We start from the raw sequence: 20,912 nt of genomic DNA on the forward strand, positions 1-20,912 counted from the left end.
ACTTACTCTTTCATATTGTACTCTGATGCATCAGGGATTATTAAGGTTATGCCTATAGATTCCTTTGGGACTGAGCGTTGACATCAGGGAGTAATCGCTGCAAAACACAGCTGATGTTGTTTTGTTAGACTGGTCCGACTTGCTGTGTTCCGCATTTTCTTGTACACTCGAATTAAACAGAACCTAGATTGATATGAATACTAACTTCCTGTGAAAAGAGTCACTGAGTTTCAGCTATTAAGTGTCACAGTAGAATAGAAATGGGTGTTTCATGATGGGAACTGACCTCCTTTGTGTTTGTTCTTTCACTACATCCAACACTGTAATTGTATCTCTCCAATGAGGGATACCGAGCTGCTGATCATTATGGCTTAACACTGAAACAGGGTCGTTGAGCCCCTTACATGCAGTTACATGTACTACACAATGCACTTCATTTGGGGTGGTCAGGCATCTTGCTTCTACTGTACAATAAGATGTTCCAGTAGAGTTAAAGTTGAGTAGGCACTGCCTTATACTATACAAGGCTACTACTTCTTATCTCGGGAAAACTCTAAGAGTTACCTGTGTAGTAGAAAATATATTATGGAAGTCTATGTATGACGCATTAATGCTGACCATTGCTGTAGGAAGTCTGAAGAAGTAGATGACAACGCATGGGTCAAAACAAATATACCAGGACAAAAAAGAAAGAACAGACAACAAGAGGTTTTTGTTTTAATAGTTTGCAAGCACTTGCTCAGCTAGCTGAGAGTCAACCCATTAAACCTTATATGGGTTTTACAATGAAGTGATGTTATAAGAATGAGACTTACTTGCAAAGGTGGTCACAAAACGCATTCAATAACCTAACTACACTATGATGCTGTCACGTTTGGTCACGCTTACATACTTTTTAAAACCGTGAAACTAAGTAGCAGGGATACATTTTAATTAAATAAAAAGCAAAATGGTGAAATCCTGCACCATTGAAGAGAGTGGTAAAAATCCACTCCTGTTATTAAAGGCCTTCGTTCAGGAGGGCAAACAATGTGGCCAAGGAGGTGTTTTTTTTGCTTCTCGACATCCTGAATAAAGGCTTTTATACACATTGTGTCAGGATCTGGTTTTATAACTCTCCAGAGGTGTACATTTCCACCATTTTGTTTACTGTTTTCTCCTTTACTTTGAGCACCTGTGGACTTCTAAAAGAGGTCCCAAAGATTTCACAGTGCCACTGTTTTTGTTAATATTTTAATTAACAACACATTGAATTGAATTCAAATACAGTCTCTGTTTAAATGTTTAAATATTATGACTCTGGCTTTCTGTGTGTTATTCTGCTTGTAGTGAAAGCTGTGAGTCATTCAGAGGCTTCCTTTTAACGTTTATATATAATTTATACATGTAGAATAAGAACCTTGCTGTAATGCAGATTACAGATGTTATTCATTTAAATACAGATTCTGATAACACTGCAACCTTAAGCACACATTTAAAAAACAAAACAAGGCAACTGTGTAAAACCTGATTTTGAAACCAGACCACCAAACAATCTGAACATTTAAAGCATATTCTTTGTGATGATAATTGTCTGAATGTTGGCGTGCTGCTGGTTATTACACTTAAGACCATTTTTTGTAAAATCAACGGCTTTGTGAAGTGTTAGCCCATATACACAATTTGCTATAAAAAAGTATTTTTTTAGTTAAGGGTAGTGATAATGGAATATAGTATCCTAGTAGTCTGCTGCCTCACTATCCCTATGCGATGATGATAGTGGGTGCAATAGTGATAAACTCAGTTTTATACTGTCGATCTGCCATTAGAACACCTCTGTACATCACAATTTAGGAACTGAGGTTCAGTAATATTTTGCAAATTTAGTTGCAAATACAATCTGACTGAGGGGTTGTTTATGGCATATTGAATTAACCTAAAGTCATCAATATTATTACTGTCACTTCATTGGTTTGCCACACCTACACAACCTGTTATTTCCAAAATCCCTGTAGGTTTATCTGAGCGTTCTAGCACTGATATATTCATTTCATGTGTGTCACAATGTGAGAACTGGCAGTAATTGCAAGATATTTGTGTGGGAGAAAAGGGTCATATGGGCTAAATGCTTTTGAGTTCATTTTTATCTCATTAAAATGTAAATAATAAACTGATGAGGTGTAAACGGTTTCCTTTTTAAAACGTCCCGATGAGTTTGGTAATGAGGCTGGTATTATCCTTTTGGGTTTAATGATACTTGGCTAATTACAATTTGGTGTAGTTTTTTCTGTTCTAATATCTGTTATCACAGTCTGGCATATGGTATCATTTACTGTGGCAACACTAAAGACCACTCACAGCGCGACGGTTGGCTTCTCCTTACTCTCTTGCGAAAAGTCAAGTAGTTGGGCAGTTGTTACGCCATGCTGTGTGGTTTTCACACTGACGTTAAAGGATCGGAGTGGTTGAGCGCCCGTGAGGTCACATGCGTCTGTACTTAAACGTCAGTATGTGTCTGGAAATCAAATCAACAGAGGGTTGGAAACGTTCACACTCTATTTACCTGTTGCATCAGAGGACAAAGTTGAGTGAGTTATGCCACCAGATTTCTTTTCTTTTCTTGTTAGCTTATTTTCCTTATATACTGTATTTTAAAAAATGTGATTAATGTAAATCTAATACATACTTTTCTTGCAATTTACTAGCAAATATTGGCTTAAATAGCCATGAAGCACTAAGCAGATGATACAAAAAGTAAACATGTAATTAATGTTGGGTGTGGATCCTTGCTACTTAATTTATGCGGATTTGTATGTATTTAAATTAGGCTTAATTAAACCTGACTGGAGAATTAAAAAGGTGGTGGAGGGGTTTGGGTGTAACTGAAGGTTGTCACCTTAAAAAAGCAGTTATACTTTGAGAGAAACTTACGACACCTAATTAGTTCTGCTTGGTTTAACATACATGGTGCTTGTTTTATCTATAGTAGTATGTGTTGTGCAGTTAGCTCTTATCCAGATATTTATGAAATGAACATCTACTGTTGAAATGCCTGGCATGGATTAGCAGCTAGTCGTACCGACTCGCAGCCAGGCTGACCTGTAGGCTCGCTGATCGCTAATGATGCAATTACATGAGGCTTCACAATGCATTGAACCAAGTCTATTTCAACCCTTTAGATATTTACTTGTTACTTGCGGTTAAAATGATGAAGTCTTTTCAGCAGTTTTAAATAGTCTTTTTCACCTTATGCCACCTAACATTTCTATCAGTTCCACATACTTATTGCAGAGGGTACAAGGGATTTAAATATTAATTTAAATTGCCACTGAGCAAACAGGGCTTCTTTCATAATAGAAATCTGAGGGTTGTTGTTGATAATAAATGATAAATGCCACTGAGAGGGGATCTACAGTAGCTGTGTTGGTTTTAACCGTGTATGCGAAAGAAGAAGTAATATCAAGGGATCCTTTTAATTTCTTAGTAACCAGCCAGATGGAAACATCAGCCACCAAAGAGATTTTTGAAAGAGTAATTGTTCTGTTAAGGCCATCTACTGTATAACAAATTAATGAATGATCTATGACTGAAATTATGCTTTTTTGTTTTAAGTATAGTTGAATTGGTGAACATGTTTGTTGTTATGTAAAATGTGTTGTGAATGTAAATATACACAGAAGAGTAGCCCTACTCCAACAAATGAAACATGTGTCTGAAGTTACACATGTAGGAAAAATCCCTGTGAATGTGTAATTAAATGAAACTAAATTGCCTATACATTTTAAGAATGTATAAAAAGTGGCCTTTTAGGTAAATGTATTAGCCTCGTGAGACCATCCTGATCTCGCAAGCTCCAGTTTTTCACTCGCAGATCAGTCTGGCATCTTGAGATAGAGAAAATTTGGAGCCGTTCGCCAAACAACCGACCAATCAGCGTTGGTTTTGAGGCGGGTTTAGGTGTGACGCAATGAGAAGCGCCTGTTCAGTCTAAACAACATGGCAGCTTCCACGGATGAGGTGACCGTAGCTATCGTGCAAGTTTTATCCGAATTAGAAAGTATTCCTTCATTGAAAGAAGAGCAAAAAACGGCACTGGAGGCTTTTCTCGGAGGAAAAGATGTTTTTGCTCTTCTCCCGACTGGTTTCGGCAAGAGGTTGATCTGATTGGTTGATTTGGCCCGTCTATCACCAACATAGGTGGTGATAGACAGATGGTTCATCCAATCAGCTAACCAGTATTTTCGCCCCTTCCCAAAAGTCCTCCAACAGAAAGTTCCCAGATGGATATGCCGAGCAAATGCGAAGCAATCCATCTGGTGGAGTCAGGTTACCAAAATGTATACAGCTCAGAATGAAACTGTACAGATGTCCATTTGAGAAGGTTTTTGAATTTATTAGTTTATAATAGACAGTTAAACATGTCTGCAAAATGAACAATTAAGTGTAAATTGTCCCAACTACCTTGAAACAGGTCATTCTTGCTTCTCAACAAACTGTTCAGGGTAAATTTGAGGAGCTTGTTTGTTCATGTGGAGTGTGGCATAATGAGTGAGTTCAATTTGGTTATTTTGTTCATTGGATGGCAAACACAGGAGAGGGATTGGTTTATAGAAGGCTGTCGCACCTGCAAAAATATGAGAAAACACTGTCCCACAGTAGACTTGAATCAGGAGAACAAATGTGACCGCATACAGTAGGAAACACAGAATAGGAGCACTGTATTCAGTGCAGTCCAGTCAACTTGGTGGTTACAATAGAGTTAGCACTTTGGATAATGGTCTCAACTGACTGAAGGCGCAGCTGACCCTTCTGGCTCAAAACAACAGTTAAGAGGCAAAATTGTATCAGCTAAACAGCTCTGGCTAGTGTAGCTATATCATATGATATATTGCTTTGTCTTATTCATAAGATTGTGCTTTAGATGTTTGTTTCTTATTGCTTGGTGATAACCTGTGAGTCAGCAGCATACTAAAAAGAAATACCCACTCTCAAATCTGTGTGTTGTACACTGTAGTCCAACATTTTTCTCTGACACTTTAAGTGTGTATGTTCTCTCCTTGGCCTCAGCCATTGAGCGCCTGCCTGAGACATTGAAACTCCACCCTCGAGTGGCTACTTCCCCTCAAAGTGAGACCGACTCTGCTGTGATCCCTCAGCATCCAGGGCGTAGTCTAGGTTTTCCAACCACACTTATCCACCTCTGCTGGCAATCCAGTACACCTAAGCATTTTCCTTTTTGTAAGCTTCATCTACCGTATCCTCCCACAGGAGTTTAAACGCCAGATATTGCTGCTGTGTGTCTGACCACAACATCAGGCCTGGCCTTGACGTCCTGCTCACTGCTTCCTGTGAGATTATCAAATGCCTGTAGTTAGCTGGGCTGTAGTACGCCTTGTCCAAATTGCTGTTGGGGTGGCTGTTCTTCCTCACGGACAAAATGGATTCATATATTATTTAATGTGTTTAGTCTTCATTTCGACACATCGCCGTTTAGTTAGGTTTTTCGTGAAATCTGAAAACGTTAACACCATAGTTTATTTCCTCTATTCCTGTTTTATGTTCCTTATTTCACCAAACATTGGGGCACCTATAAAGGGAACGAACAAAACCTCAAATTTGGACCTCAAAGTGTTCTTTGTTTGGCGTCATGTGAATAGTTTCCCCATGGATCTTGACACGTCCAGGGTGTGCGGTCTTCTTTTTTTGTTACAGTTTTATGGATCGCAAGGAATGACTCGCCACTGTAAACTTTCACCAGTCTTTCTGAACTTTGCAGATGTGTAAACCTGCATTATTTTCTTCTTTTGCCTCCTTTCAGGTGAGCTGTGACTGCCCCCCTTCTTTGTCTCTCCGTACACCTGCATGTACTGTGGGCAGCCCCGGCCCTTCGGAGAGGCGCTGTGCTCAGAGACTGTGCTGCACTAGAAGAACCCATGGCTTCTGGCACTCCATGTCCCTCTGTAGGCCGCAGGCTCAGGCTGCTGGAGTTGCTACTCGGGCCACTGTTGGTCTTGCTGGTTTCTGGGTTGGGACCAGCACTGGGTCAGAAGGTCTACACCAACACATGGGCTGTCCACATACCTGGAGGTCAGGAGGAAGCGGATCAAATTGCCATTAAACATGGGTTCATCAATTACGGACATGTAAGTAATAAGCTGCACTTTAGACTTTTAATGCCCCCCCCCCCTGCATTTGCAATGGTATAATGTTTAGATATTATGAGAAAGTCCAAGATCTGAAGCACTTAAATGAGCACTACAGCGGCCGTATCTGGAAAATGAAACCAACTACATTTGGAATATGCAAATATAGGACGCATCGGCCTCCTGAGAGTTTGCATAAAAGGAGGTTAGCTTGCTGCTATTGTACACACAGTGTCCCCTCACTGTGTATAATATATGACTTATTCATTTCTATATTATATCCCATCAATATTCAGATGTGCTCATTAATGATTATTATGGGTTATTTATGATTCTTCATTATTATGGGTTAGCTCATTTTATTGGGGTTTCCTGTTGGCTCATCAGAGAGCATCATGCACTTGTGTGTTTCCACTTTTTCCATCCAAAGACAAAACACTCTTTTCAAAAGTATTTATACTTCCTGATCTTATTTCTCTGAATGTCAGTTACAGTGAAAACCAATATTCAGCCTATTGTGTGACTGTTGTGTGTGTGATGTGATCACCAGGTACTAAACACCTGGTCACTGCTTCATTATCTTTTACAGCTCATTAGTTGTATATTCTTTGTCTTTGTTTCGTGACAGTGGTGTTGCAAGAAGCCGGAAGCTTTGTACCGATGCACTGATCAAACATACAACAATAGATTTGTTTCCCATCCTGGTTGCTTGCTTGCTTGTGAACCGGTTATGACAATAGTCTAAGGCCACGTCCAAAACGATCTTTTTTTACCGGTCTTCCCTGGATTCGTTTCAAGAATAGTTGCGTCCAAACAAAACCATTTGTAAATGACTCAATACACTACTTAATATGCCAGGGCTATAGGCGGTGCTGTTTCTGCTACAGAAATTCACCAAAAACAGAGAAGAAGAGCATCTATCCACTTACCATCATAACATGACTAGCTAGGCTAACGTTCTCTTAATGGACTATAATAACTTTCACCACTGCTCATTTTATAAAGGCCGCCGCAAGAAAACGTGTCTTTGTTTACATTGTATAATGTGCTTTTGGATTGCTTTTTATTTTGCAATTCTGTCTGCCGTCGGACATGATTGCAGCACGCTAACGTTAGCTCTGCTAGCTAACATCGGCAGTCAAACAAACATCAATGATCCAATGTCTTTTTGATAATCTACACGTTTTTCTTGCAGTAGCCTTTCTACAATAAGTCATGATAAAAGTTACTATAATCCGTTCAAGGAGTTGATAAGCAGACAGATTAGCTAGCTAGTTGATAAATTGTCTACTTCCACTTTATAAACCGCTAACCATAGCAGCTAACGTTAACGTTACGTCGCTGCTGGAGCGGTCAGATACTTCAGCGATGTTTAACGTTGGCTACATAACGTTAGCAATATATCTTGTGTAGAATCCAGGACCGGCAGAGCAGAGGGAAGAGTCAGGGATTAGAGAAAAAGTATTTAGATGAAGTGAGCTGGTGTGACCATGGAGATGGGATATGCTCGCTTAGCTTCACCGCAATTGTGTACAGTGTTGCCAGATCTTGCGAGACAAATAAGCAACCAGGCCTGTGAAAACAAGCCCAAAACAAGCGACTTTTTCTACAGAGCCCCCCTAGGTTCCGGGAAGAGAAAAATAAATCAACTGTACATTATATACCCAGTAAACCTCTGATAATTTAAATTTGCACACACAAATAAATATCATCCTGAATTCATAAATTCTTTATTATTCCAGGGACTGCAGAAGATCCCATTTTTAAATAACTATAACCCAGAAACAGGAGAAATTATTGATAATCTTAGTGTGCAGCAATAAAGTGGCTCCTGCTCTGATAAACAAATGAGTGAGTTAGAAAAGACTAAAACTAAACTGGTTTAAAACCATTCCAGTCGAAATCATTTGAACAGGTGAAGATGACGCTTGGTCTAAAACATTTTTCTTAAGACTCATAACACTTTAGCCTTTATTTATATATATATATATATATATATATATTATTTTATATATATATATATATATATATATATATATATATATATATATATATATATATATATATATAAATAAGGCTAAAGTGTTATTATCTTTCTCATCACTCACTGACGTTTTCCTAAACAGAAAAAAATAGATTGCCCTGCTCTGCCTCTGATTGGCTAGTACTCGTTGCCATCTGGGTCAGAGCCAATTAGAAGCAGGATGTGGGTGGGAACAAACTCTGCTGTCTCCTGTGTGTATGGGGAAAGGGGAGGGACAGAAGGAACAGGAAAGACAAACGCCTACGTTTAAATAACATATAGAAAAGATCTGCTTGACAACTTATTATGGAGCTTGGAACAAGCCCAAATAATCAACTACGCTTTAGAAACAAGGCCAAAAAAACCACGACCCGTGACTACCACTATTTGTAAGCGACTTTACAGAAAAACAAGCCCAAAGTCGCTTATAATAAGCGGACTTGGGAACAGTGATTGTGTGTGTCAGCAGCTAAGAGAGGTCAGTGGGCCAGAGAGGGTGTGAAAGTGGTCGAGGGGTGTGGCGATGACATCATTGATACGAACGTATGCGGTTTCACCATCCAAACGAAGCCAAACGAGAGCCGTTTTCGAATTTTTTCACCCTGGAACCAGGTTTCAAAAAAGTGCGTTTTCAGGCAGTGCGTTTACAGGATTCGTTTGGACTGTCGGCCCAAACGATGCAAAACATGTGCGTTTGCACAAAGAAACGTTTCCGTGTGGATGGCCCCTAAAGCAGAGATCTTCAACAGGGGGTCCGGGACCCCTAGGGGGTCCTCAGAGTCACTGCAGGAGGGCCCCCAAATTATTGTCAATTTTTGAAAGTTTTTTCTAAAATTAAAATGGCTTAACATAATTCCAACATATTACTACTGGATATCAATAAGGTAGCCACCCACAGACACAGTTAATCCTAAAGATTCACTGGGCCACATCATGTGTGTGTGTAACATTAAAAGATGATTTATAAAACCTTTTTTAAATTAATATTTTAATAGCTTAGTATTCTATGCAAAAAAGGTATGCATAAAGGCGTTAGGCTGCCCTACACGTTATTGTAGGCCCAGTTTAATATGCAACTTCATTTTATACAATGGCTTAAAAAATGTTGAAGTCTAAAGCCACAGTCCACAATCACGACTTTTGACTAAAGTTGGGAACAGATCTGAAGATTAGTGAAACCTACAAAGGCTAGACAAATGGCTAATAATTGGTGATTTCCACCAACACACACAGTGCTATTAGTTTTAAGTGAATAGTGGACAAAACACTGAATGGTAGTATGATTAGAACTGTGTCCCCATTTCATGTAAAAAACAAGTATTACCACATGAGAATAGACGAAAACGGCAGTGGTGGACATCTATCTGAAAAACATTTGCTTGCTGTTGAAATTTGTGTGTAAAAGCTGGAAACAAACCGGTGAAAAATGCCAGATTTCTGTGAAACCGTCGTTAGAGAGACGTGGACAACAGAGACTGTAATGGAAACTCAGCAGAGAGAGAGTTTGAGGTGAGTCAATTTTGGAGGAGTAGGTGAACTTTTAGCTATGGGCGGGCACTAACATCTGGATGACCTAGATTATAAAATCATCCCGTCACTCAAGGGACTACACCTTATTTCTGTTTCTCATAACCGTTCAGAAATATTTTAAATCAAACGGACAGCGACTGGATCAAAACAATTTAAAATTCCCAAACACCAGACACTGTATGATCTCCTGACTGACAAGAGTTGGATTGAAATATGTTTTCAGTCAACTTCCATCTCGAGGAAGGTTTAGATTCAGATCTTATTATGCCTGTAGCTTTCCAGGCACAGTGTAGGTGTGGGCAATGTAACATTCCCTGTGTGCTCCAGTTACGTATTCCTCTTTTATCACTTCCTGTTTGACCTCAGTGCAAGCTAATTATCCAAGTCATCTTCTAACATTCTCACGTCCTCTCCGGATTTTTTTTAAGACTTGTTAAATTGTCTTCAGCAGGACTACAGGAGTTTTTATTTATCTTTTCATGTAGTCTTCTTTGTCTTGTGTACTATTGTTCAACAGACACTTTTCTTGATACGATGTGCTTTTTTGTTTTGATGTTATTTTGTACAAACCAAAAACCAAAAACTTGAGGCTGTAATGTTACTGCTGATTTTCTTTTCAGCCACAAACTCTTTTAAATGAACTTTTAAAGTATCTAAACCTACGTACCTACGTTGTGCACAAATACTACTTCAAATAGCAATTTATTTTCCACGGGTGACATTAAAAAACATTTTAGGATCATCCGTTCCTCCGAACTTATAGTAGTGCTGTAATTTTAAGATTGCACAATATGCTTTTTAGACTTTCAGTTACTGCGCTAAATGAGGTTTATATACAAAGTATAATATAGGAATGTGAGGATAGTTTTTTGATAGACAACAAAAAGGGGCATGCACATGTTTAATTCCATATTCTCAGCACTTTTCCAGGGAACCATGTTCTGCTTTGCACCATATGGTCTTACTGGTCATGACCAGAAATGTTATTTGTGCTCTGAATCACAGCATGCAGACTAATGAGTAATCCTACGCACTCAAATCCTTAAACTATGAATTGCCTGTGGACCGCGAGGACTCCAGACAAAGCAATTACACCCATGTACTTGCAGAACTGCGTCCTGGAGAGGCTAGGGCTGTGGTTTACCAGGTCTCAGCAACTATTTTATTGTATTTTGAGGGAGGGGAAATGAACTGTTGTGTCTGACGAGAGCTAACTTGACGAGCTAGTCTTGACATGGCGGTTAAGAATGTAAAATGGCAGAGCAGGGGCCTGTATCACGATGCAGCCTTAATAAAATTAGCTGAATTAGCTGAGTAAAGCATTAAGCTCTATCAAATGTAAAACAACACAAAACAGATTTTTTTACGCAAAGCATTAGATCCCTGAGCTGGCATTTTTGTTAAAATAATCCCAGTTATGCCCCACCACAACACCAAAGAGCCTGACCTGACCCGAACCATCTTGTGCTGCTAAAGCATCCAATCATTACCTATGTCGTATTGTGTGCGTTTTAGGGTACTGGGGCCAAATTTAAAGTTGGTTTAAAGGATCAAACAGAAATTCATGAGACAGATACCTATTTATTGCTAGAGAGAAGAAGCACTTTGTGCATGTGCAAGTTATACATAATTATTCTACTTGAGAAGGTTCCTGTAGTGTTGTAATGAAGTAGAATGAAAAATGAATAAAGATACACAATAACATTTGTTAGTTTGGAGTAGTGCTGTCAAACTATTAAAATATTTAATTGCGATTAATTGCATTAATGTCATAGTTAACTCGCAATTAATCGCACATTTTTATCTATTTCTAAATTTGATTTCTTTTTGTCCCATTATTTTTTTTTCTCATTTTAATGCTCTTATCAACATGGGAAAGTGGATCGGCTTGCTTTTGTGCTTTTGTCGCCTGGCTTTGACGAGGGGGCGGAGAATTGGCATCAGCTGTGTGCTTGGCCATCAAGTGGTATTTCAGACTGGACGTGCTGCGATGATAGCTCAGTTCACAACGACAAAACACACAGATCACTTTGGCCTTGTCAATGGAACCATTTGGCAACTTTTTTAAATTAAACTTTCCATTCAGAATCTTATTGGCATCCATTTCTGCGTCTCGCGCTTGTCTCCACCCAAAACGTAACGTTAGCCTGCTACTCTTTGGTTGGCTCGCAAGCCCAAACAAGTGTGTGCGGCGTGCCTGTTGTTTTGTTTGCGGTCTAGCTAGGTCCGGTGTGGTGTTGTAGTTTTTCTAACATTACTAGTTGTTGCAACAGCATTTGAAAAAAACTACTAACTTTGCTAGGCCAAAAACCCCAGTTAATCTCGCAATAAAAAAATCTACGCCGTTAAAATGGGTTTGCGTTAACGCCGATAATAACGTGTTTAACTGACAGCACTAATTTGGAGCTGCAACGATTAGTGGCTTCATTTATTATTTGATTGACAGAAGACTAATAGGCAGCAATTTTCATAATCGATTTATCAATTTGAGTCATTTCTCTGGGTCCAGCTTCTTATGTTTGTGGGTTTTTCTTCGTCTTCTACAATTAAGAAATGAACATCTATCGATTTTGGACCGTTGGCGGCACAAAATAAGACATTTGAAGACCTTGGGCTTTGGGAAACATGATGAGCATTTTTCACAATTTTCTGACAATTGTAGACTAAATAGTTGATTATTTGAGAAAATAATCGACATTAACCGATAATGAAAATAATTGTTAGGTGCAGCCAGGAGGCTTTCTGTTGGACACATATAGCATAAAAACTGGCAACATGACATCGCCATGATAAATCCTCAAAACAGTCGCATATTTTAAGCCCTCGGCACGTTATTGATGTATTCTCTCTGCTCATTAACTTTGAAAGGTGAGGTATAACCACAAGTGATGACCAAAATATAGATGCTTCTACGTTCTGCATTGCACCGAATGCATTCCAGTACCTAACTGCTCATTGATTAAAATGCAGCCATTACTTTAGAGCTGGGAACAAACAAATCTGTAAAGCCTTTTTTTTTTTTGCCTACAGATGAGGATTGAATGAGAGTAGCTTTGTGAGCTATGTGTGCAAGGCATGGTGAGTGTAAGCTCTGTGTCTGACTCTGCTGCTGTGTGCAGGTGTTGGAATTAGGCAGGAGAGCTTGAGGGGAGGATCAAAGACTGCAGCTGGGCAGGTTTTACAGTTCCGATGATGCTTGTTTTTTATTTCGCCTTAACTCATCCCACTCCCACTATGGCATCCATACGCCCTATACCCTAAACATTGTCAGATTTCATAATCCTCCATAGCGACACATGCAGCATGTTGTCAAGATGGTGTAGACGCACTTTTGTGTACACGATAATTAACCCATCTTAAAATGTACTCCCGTTACACCCGACCATATGTTGTACATGATTTTGCTTATTGATGAGATAATACAAACTTTCCTTAATGTAACATAACATCTTCAAGGATTTTAACTGCTGAATTCATTTTACTGCTATGTGATAGGTCATTATCTGCTTAAATGATAAATTTGAGCTGCAACTAATGATTATTTTCATTATAGATTAATCGTTTGGTTTATAAAATGTTGGACAAACCGTGTTAAATGCTTGTCAACAACCACAATCCAAAACCCAATAAGTGCCAAGTTAACTCATTATCTTCATTACTTTAATGAAGTATAATTCTTCTTCTGTATTTTAAGGTGATGTTGGTGGGAGGTGCCCTTTTTGTTTTTGTGATCAAATGTTACTTTGAGTGCTGGATGGGTGAAAATGGTCTACGCTCATCACTTTTTTTTTGTCTTTGCAATAGATGATGCCGGTAAGGAATATTGATATGAATGTAGCTAGAATGAGCCGGGCTATCTGTTTTGTGAAAAACGGTGAAAGTGAAAGGTTGCCTTGACCAAGTGGTGTGCAAATAGATACACCTCTCACTTTGACTTCACTTCAACATTATAGGGCCATTTTAGAACAAGGGGAATAATTAAAACCAAGGTAAAGTAATAAAATTAAGAAACCGCTGACTCACACTGTGGTAAATGGGTATTAACTGCCAGCTCGCATCTCGGATGGTTATTTTACATTTTAAAGACCTTTTCTTGCCCACATCATCAGCCTTGCACTGCATTTTTTTTTTCCAGGGCAAATCACATTTTTGTGCTACGTCTGGTTCAATTGCACCTCCATTACGCCAGTATTTAAATAAATGGTGAAATGGGATTGAGGGACTGCTATTAGTACTATAAGTCATTTGATGAGTACTGACATAAGTTAAACAAATCTTAAGAATCATTATAGTGCAATCTGTGAAATGGATCAAACGGCCACAAGATCAAAGGCCAATTAAAACATATCAGTTGTGTTCACTGTACAACAAAAGCAGCCCTTTTTTATTTGATCTGCTGAGCTTGACTGCTGGTTAAACTGCTAGATTCTTTTTATATATTTTTAGGTCAGTCATGTGTTTCGAAACATGCGCATGTGCCTCTCTGGCCTCAGGCTTTCACCATCTCGTCCATCTTGTATGCAGCTCATGAAGAGGCACAGGCTCTCAATAGTTAACTTGCTCTTTGCAATGTTGCAGGAATACCTTTTGGCCCTAAATTGTGTTGAGCAATTTACAGCCTTTTGGATGAATTTGCATTCATCTGGTTTAACAATAACCAGATTACCGTCATTGTTAAAAAATAAAGTAGCACAATCACAAATATAACAACTTGTTATAACTTGTGATTCAGTTTTAGTTTTTTTTTAACATGATAAAGGTAAGTCTACCTACACAGAGCTTGTGTCATGATGAAGTGTTATATAAGGAGTGTCAGTGACACCATTTCTAGAAAGTATTTTTGTTTCCTACTTCCTCCTCTTTTTGGAATGTGAAACAGGTTACTGGTGTTGAATCATGAAAATACAAACCTGTAAAATGTACATGACGCTATGTTTAGAGGATGCAAAATAAATCTCTAATTTTCCTTAGAAACTGTCTTTGATTATTCATAACCAGAGGTGGAATACAAAAAGGTGCTACATAACTTATGTCATCTATTCCTACACTCTAACTTAAAAGTAAAATGCATTTCTCAGAAGCTGTCACTTCCCTTCTTGTGAGCAGCGGTTTGTGTCACTGGTGGAAGATAAAACCGTCTGTGTTCGTATTTCGAGGCCAACTTCCTTCATAGCTCCTTCTGCTAGGCCACCCCAGGGCTTTGCATGTAAGGGAGGATTGTGTTTGGCATACTGTGCCCTCACTGTGCTCAGTGGCACCAACTTGGCCTATTTCTGCTATCAAATGTGCTGATTTCTTGCCCTCCAGTCTGAAGTGGTTAGACCATTTTTTATGAAGATTATTAATATTCTGTTTAGCACAAGATTAAAGAAGGAGCAAAAGAGATGGATATTATCTGTAATTTTGATGAAGTACATGAAATGACACTCTCCTATCTGTAACTCATGACACAGCACTGCACTTAAAGGAAGCCTCTGTAAGAACTTCCACTTAAATCTATCCCTCAACAAAAAGGAAAGTAGTTCAAGATACGGATGAACTTCTAATCTCTTTCTTCCATAATTGGTTGGGTTTTCTTTATATTTTTTACAGGCTACTTTAAATGAAAGCTCCTTCCCCATAGGGCCTGGCAACATCAGATATTGCAATATCTTTCACCAAATGCTGTATTATCAACATGACGTGACATCATTTGCATGACTTTTGGTGCTTTTAGATCATGTTTCCACACAAGACAATTTTGGAGAAATAATTCTCTCAGAAATTGTAATCAAGAGGCAGATTCACTATTCATTTCACTTGGTTACCACTGACAGTATGTGCCTTCTCTATTGAATTTAAACATAAAGTATAATGATATTGAATTAAACAATTAAACCCACAAAACAATAAACACAGTAACATCAACAAGGACATAACCGCACATAACGGCTCATCCTAAAACCACACCTACTACATTGCTAGAGGAGCCCTCTATGTCAAAATACTGAGTCTACTCAAAGACTAAAAAAGAACGTACGAACAGTCAAGAACAAGTAGGTTTAAGGTAAATAAGTCTTGAAGTGAAGAAACAAAGTAAGTGAGTCTGGCAAATTCCAATCTGATTGTGCTTTAAACTTGAAAGCACGCCTCCCTATCTCTTTGAAGATTCAAGGCACAATAAAAGTTTTTTTGTGTGTCTAAGTGAGAATGATGATCTGAATGGAATTGCTGTTTTAAGTATAAAGGATAGTTCAAGCAACTACATTTAAAAATCAAAGAGCAGCCAATGAAAACGTCTCCTAAGGGGAAGTGATAACCAGTTAAGTGTATCATACATGTGACGATGCGTGCGCTAAGGACACCTCAGGACAAATCTACAGATTATATTAACTACATTTAAAGGATGAAGATGTGTTTCAGAGGTGCTGTATATAATGTCACCATAATCCATAATGGGAAATAAAAGCTTTTGGGCAATTTGTTTTCTTACTTGGAGAGTTAAACAATTAATTGAGAGATATAATATTCTGAGACTAGCATTTGTTTTATTTCTAATATAATTCATATGATGCCTTACAGAAAATTCCGAATCGATCCAAAGACCTACGTATCTTTGGATTGATTCCAAAGATATCAACATCAAATGTATCAACTTTATTAAGTGGAGACCCATCAGAAAAATGAATAGTTAGCTCAGGAGATTAATGGTAAAGCTTATATCTAGTGCCAAACAACATACTGCAAGAGTTCTGCTTAAGAAAAAATAACTCCTTTTAATCTATACTGCATAAGTAAAATATGTAAAATCCCAGACAATATCCATTCTCATATTAATATCTTTGCCTGGCCCGACTTTTCCGTAGCAGTTGATCTGCTAACTCAAAGGAAGCAAAAATGTCCAAATGTATATTTAGACCATCTTCCTACTTTGGTTAAACTAACTATGCTAAGCTAAACCAACACAGTACTTTGTGAAGTAAGAGTACTTTGACTCAGTTGACTTCAGGTCAATTTTTAGTTTTTTCCTTCTCTCTCTTACTGGTAGGTAGAGAAATGAAAGAATAATGCTTGATGTAATTTTATTTACGCACACAATTTGGTAACATACAGTAATTCGCGTGGAGAAAAAAAATAAAAAAAAAAAAAAAAAACCATCTCACACCACAAATAAAAACTGTAAAAAACTCACAGACAAACCAAAACGACACAAAAAAAAATCCCCCACATAAAAAAAAAAAATACATCTACTCAAGACCCCAGAGTACGAACTCTATTACAGAAGTCCCACCCATTTGACATGAGTAATTAGTAGTGTGTCAGCCAGTGTTGGGAAGGATACTTTCAAAACGTATTTCGTTACAGAATACAGAATACATGCCCACAAATGTAATTTGTAACGTATTCCGTTACGTTACTCAATCTGAGTAACGTATTCTGAATACTTGGATTACTTCAGGATTACTTCCACATTGAATTGCGTTTTATAAGTGTAGGAATGCAGCTATCACATCCAGCTTACTAAACAGGCCTATAATGGTGTGTTCTTTTTATTCCAACTAGCTGAATGTGTACCTGAACAAGCAGATAGATTATTGTATTGGTAGTCCCGAACTGCATACTACAAAAATCTAACCGCGGTCTAGCTAAGCTACCACGAGCTAATTTTAGCTAACGTTAGGTAGCATGTCAAACGGGGCTAGTCAGTCTTTAAACGGCTCTGGAGCTAGTAAATCAGCACGTAGGAGAATGTAAAGTCGCACGTCAATGTTAAAATAGCAAGGTGACCAGTAAAACTACAGCAGACAACTACCCTTGGCTAATTAAAAAAATAACTTACTTTAAGATGCTTCTTCAGGTTGGAGGTGGAGTCATTTGGACGCTGAAAGGAGGTTGGTTGCTGGCAAGCACCGGTTGCACTGCACAGTTATATTTAATTCTCCCTGTTCGTTCTTTAATGTGAAATGCTGTTTGAATTTCCAAGATAGAAACTTATTCCTGCCCTGGCTCTGTCGTGCCGGTTCAGACTCCATTGTGACTGATCACGCAAATAGCTATTTTTTTCTATTTCATATCGGGGCTTGTGGAAAATGCATTAAGTTGCCTTAATTTATTCACAGTGAATAAACTCGTGAAACAGAGAAGTATCGTCATGTAATCCATTGATTTGAACAATGTAACTGTATTCTAAATACCAACTATTTAAATTGTAACTGTAACGGAATACAGTTACTCATAATTTGTATTCTGAATACGTAACGCCGTTACATGTATTCCGTTACTCCCCAACACTGGTGTCAGCATTGAGCTGTATTTGTGCGGTTAAATAATGTGGTTTGTATGTGGGTGTTGTTTTCTTGACTTGAAACTATCTTTGTTGATACACGAAAGTAGTCGATGACATTTAAAAGTGTTGGTACTGGAAGCAATCACTTCATGCTTTTTACAAATACAGGTTTTATAATCTTTGTTCTCTCTACTTTGTTTTGAAGTTGTCGCAACACCTCCTTATAGAGGCTCTGCTAAACTGTTGGTCCTGCCTCTGCCTGATAAGAGCTAAATTATTTCTCGCACATCGCTCAGTTAAATCTTCATTGCAAAGTACAACCAGAGTGAATTGGAAAACACCAGCAATGAGAGGCTGAAGGTATGGAGTCCATAATTGGACTCTGGAGAAGTGAAGCAATTAACTGTGGGGAAATAGGGGGATTGAAGAAATTAGCTGGAAAATCTTCACACGGGATATGATTGGCCCAGAGATGATGGGAGAAGAAGCTGCCTGCTGAGCGCTGAAATGAGCTGCTCTGCATGTTTTGTACGATCCCACACAGGTGGTTCCTCTTATTTGTGCTGCATTTGCCACCAAGTTATCTGCCAGAAGTGAGACTCACCAAAACCTTCAGAGCCCTCTCAGGACCTCTTTGCTTCTCCACATAACTGTAGCTCTCTAACACGATGCTAGCGCGTGTTTCCTCCCACTTTGTAGCCGAGTGTGAAAATTTACTAAAATGTCACAAAAACTGTGACTTACTTTTGTTTTTACAGTAGCTGAGATGAATAATAATAATAATAAGGTTTCCTCAACAAAAAGGCAGCCATGTCAGGAAATATACGCCCACATGAAAAATGGAAATAGCCTTTCAGAAATTAATTAATATTGAGAGGGTTATTGCTAATTTATGTCTGCAATATTTTATGCCCTGAAGGTGATTAAGAAAGTGTTTTATGATATTCTAATGTAAACACAAAAGGAGCAATATACTGGGGAAGCACAGCCCATTTAATATATCTGGAGAGGTGTTGGACAGATCATTTTAAAGTAAGCCTTTGGAGCAAACATCACTAAATCATTTTGAATTATGAATGCCTTTTCATCTCTACACAATACAACACTTTATTGACAAAAGAACAGCCATAGCGGGCCTAAGAGAATTTTTGCAATATTAATACATGTATTGCTGATTCTGACCTTTTAATCATTTTTGATGTATAGTGTATATGTCACACAAACTTGGATGGAAACCAGTTATTAAAACTGCATCACTGTTTCTATTCATGATAGGTTACACCCTTATATCCCGAGGGCCTTTCCAGGGTCCTTGAGTCAAACACATGGCTCAAACACACCAGCTATATAGATTGCTACCTCTAAATATTTTATTATACCTAAGCATGTTTTGTAGGCTGGTTTACTTGTGCAATATCTTCATTAATCTTTAACGCACCCCTCTGTGTACTGTGGCTCTGGCCTACTTTAGCCAATGAGAGCTGATGGCTCTAATGAAGTGTGCAGCTCTATAGAGCCAGTGTAGCGTGTCCCTTTAGAGTTGGTGCCTCTTTGAAGTGCAGTAACGATAACGCCGCCAACACAGTTCACAGTGCTGTTGGATGCGGGCCCTTGTGTGGTGCAGACCCATTAGGAGGCTAGGCTTTTCATCCAGAGAGAGCGATGGTTTCTCATCTTGGTATGGTTGATCAGCACCAGAGTTGTGCATCTCTGCAGCGTCTTTGGTCCGACTGCCTTTGGTCCTTGTGTTGCTGTCAATGAGAGAGCCTCCCTTTATTCCATGCTCCGGCCTCTCTCTCACTAAGCAGACCCAGATCTCACTTTATCTCAGTGCAAGCTGCTCTTCTTTAAAGTTAATGAACTGCAGAGATTGACTTGTCCTATTTGCTCTGCTGGAGACTGCTGTGTTGATAGGAAGGAGTTTGGAGCTGATATACGCCAAATTAAATCCTAAATGTAACTGATATATTAGAACCATTTTTGATCAAATAAAATGTAAGTGTAATCTTAATTGTTAAATTACACTTTATGGAAAATAAAACTTTCACATGAATTTATATTTTGTTATTTTTTTGGAAAATATATAATTTAACACACTGCGATATCTACAGCAGATGTTGTTGTAGTGGCATTTTCAGAAAACTTTGTTCATTGTGGCATCCCACTGACCTCTTTGTTTCTGAAGCAGTTCATAGATTGGCAACCTCCATTGCAATCTCCAGAGAGCAAAATTTTTTTTTTTTGTGACATGCTCTGCTCAAATTAATCTAAATTAAGATAATGGAACTGGTAATGAAAGACATGTATGCCACATTTCACAAGATGAGTGTATGAATATGATTCAGTAGCTGCAAGCTTTGTAATAACATTAAAAACAAGAAAATAATAAAGACCGATAAGTAAGTACCGAGCAGTGAACTTCAGTCTGCCCGTCGTCATCGTTCAGTCACTTCTTCACGGAGTCACGGAACAACATAGAATTACGCCTACACACTTCTTACCGCTGCAAAACAAGTTGAGCAACGAGAAAATTGTCTGGTTCATTTGATCCGCCTTTAACCGTGATATTTTTGTACCTAGAAGGTGTTATGTCAGAATGTGGAGCGAAAAAGCTACCAGTCTGGTATTAATTATGTATTAAGTGTGATGTTTTGTTTCAATCTCACTTGTGTCCCTGAACCATCAAGATGTGCTGATATAAGGGATTTCTGGCCACTCCTTTAGGTATTTCATTAAGCAACATTTTCAGGTATCTGACATTTGTAGTCTTTTGTAGCTAGTTTAGCTACAAAACAGTATCTGATGCAAAATACCCTGAAACTCCGGAGATTTGTTCTCTAAGCTCCATTTGTCAGTACTTCTATTACAGCTCAACCACTGATAACAGGTTGTTACCCTGTATGTTTTATCTTTTTAGATTAACTTATAAATGCAAAGGCCACTGCATCAGGTCAAACCAATAATTACTATT

General features: G+C 38.4%; 1 protein-coding gene across 2 annotated transcripts in view; it reads left to right on the forward strand.

Annotated features, from left to right (window-relative positions):
- furina (furin (paired basic amino acid cleaving enzyme) a) overlaps positions 1–20,912 on the forward strand; it is an 81,743-nt gene that overhangs the window by 489 nt on the left and 60,342 nt on the right. The window contains exons 1-2 of one of the 2 annotated variants that reach the window (XM_039795019.1): positions 2,461–2,567; positions 5,798–6,122. In XM_039795019.1, the coding sequence (XP_039650953.1) occupies positions 5,913–6,122 (210 nt within the window). In that variant the 5' untranslated portion in view covers positions 2,461–2,567; positions 5,798–5,912. Of the gene's footprint in view, positions 1–2,460; positions 2,568–5,797; positions 6,123–20,912 lie in introns of those variants that run through there. The other variant, XM_039795018.1, reaches the window with a different exon arrangement.

The sequence above is a fragment of the Perca fluviatilis genome, chromosome 3, assembly GCF_010015445.1.
Source record: "Perca fluviatilis chromosome 3, GENO_Pfluv_1.0, whole genome shotgun sequence".
In the NCBI taxonomy this organism is placed as follows: Eukaryota; Metazoa; Chordata; class Actinopteri; order Perciformes; family Percidae; genus Perca; species Perca fluviatilis.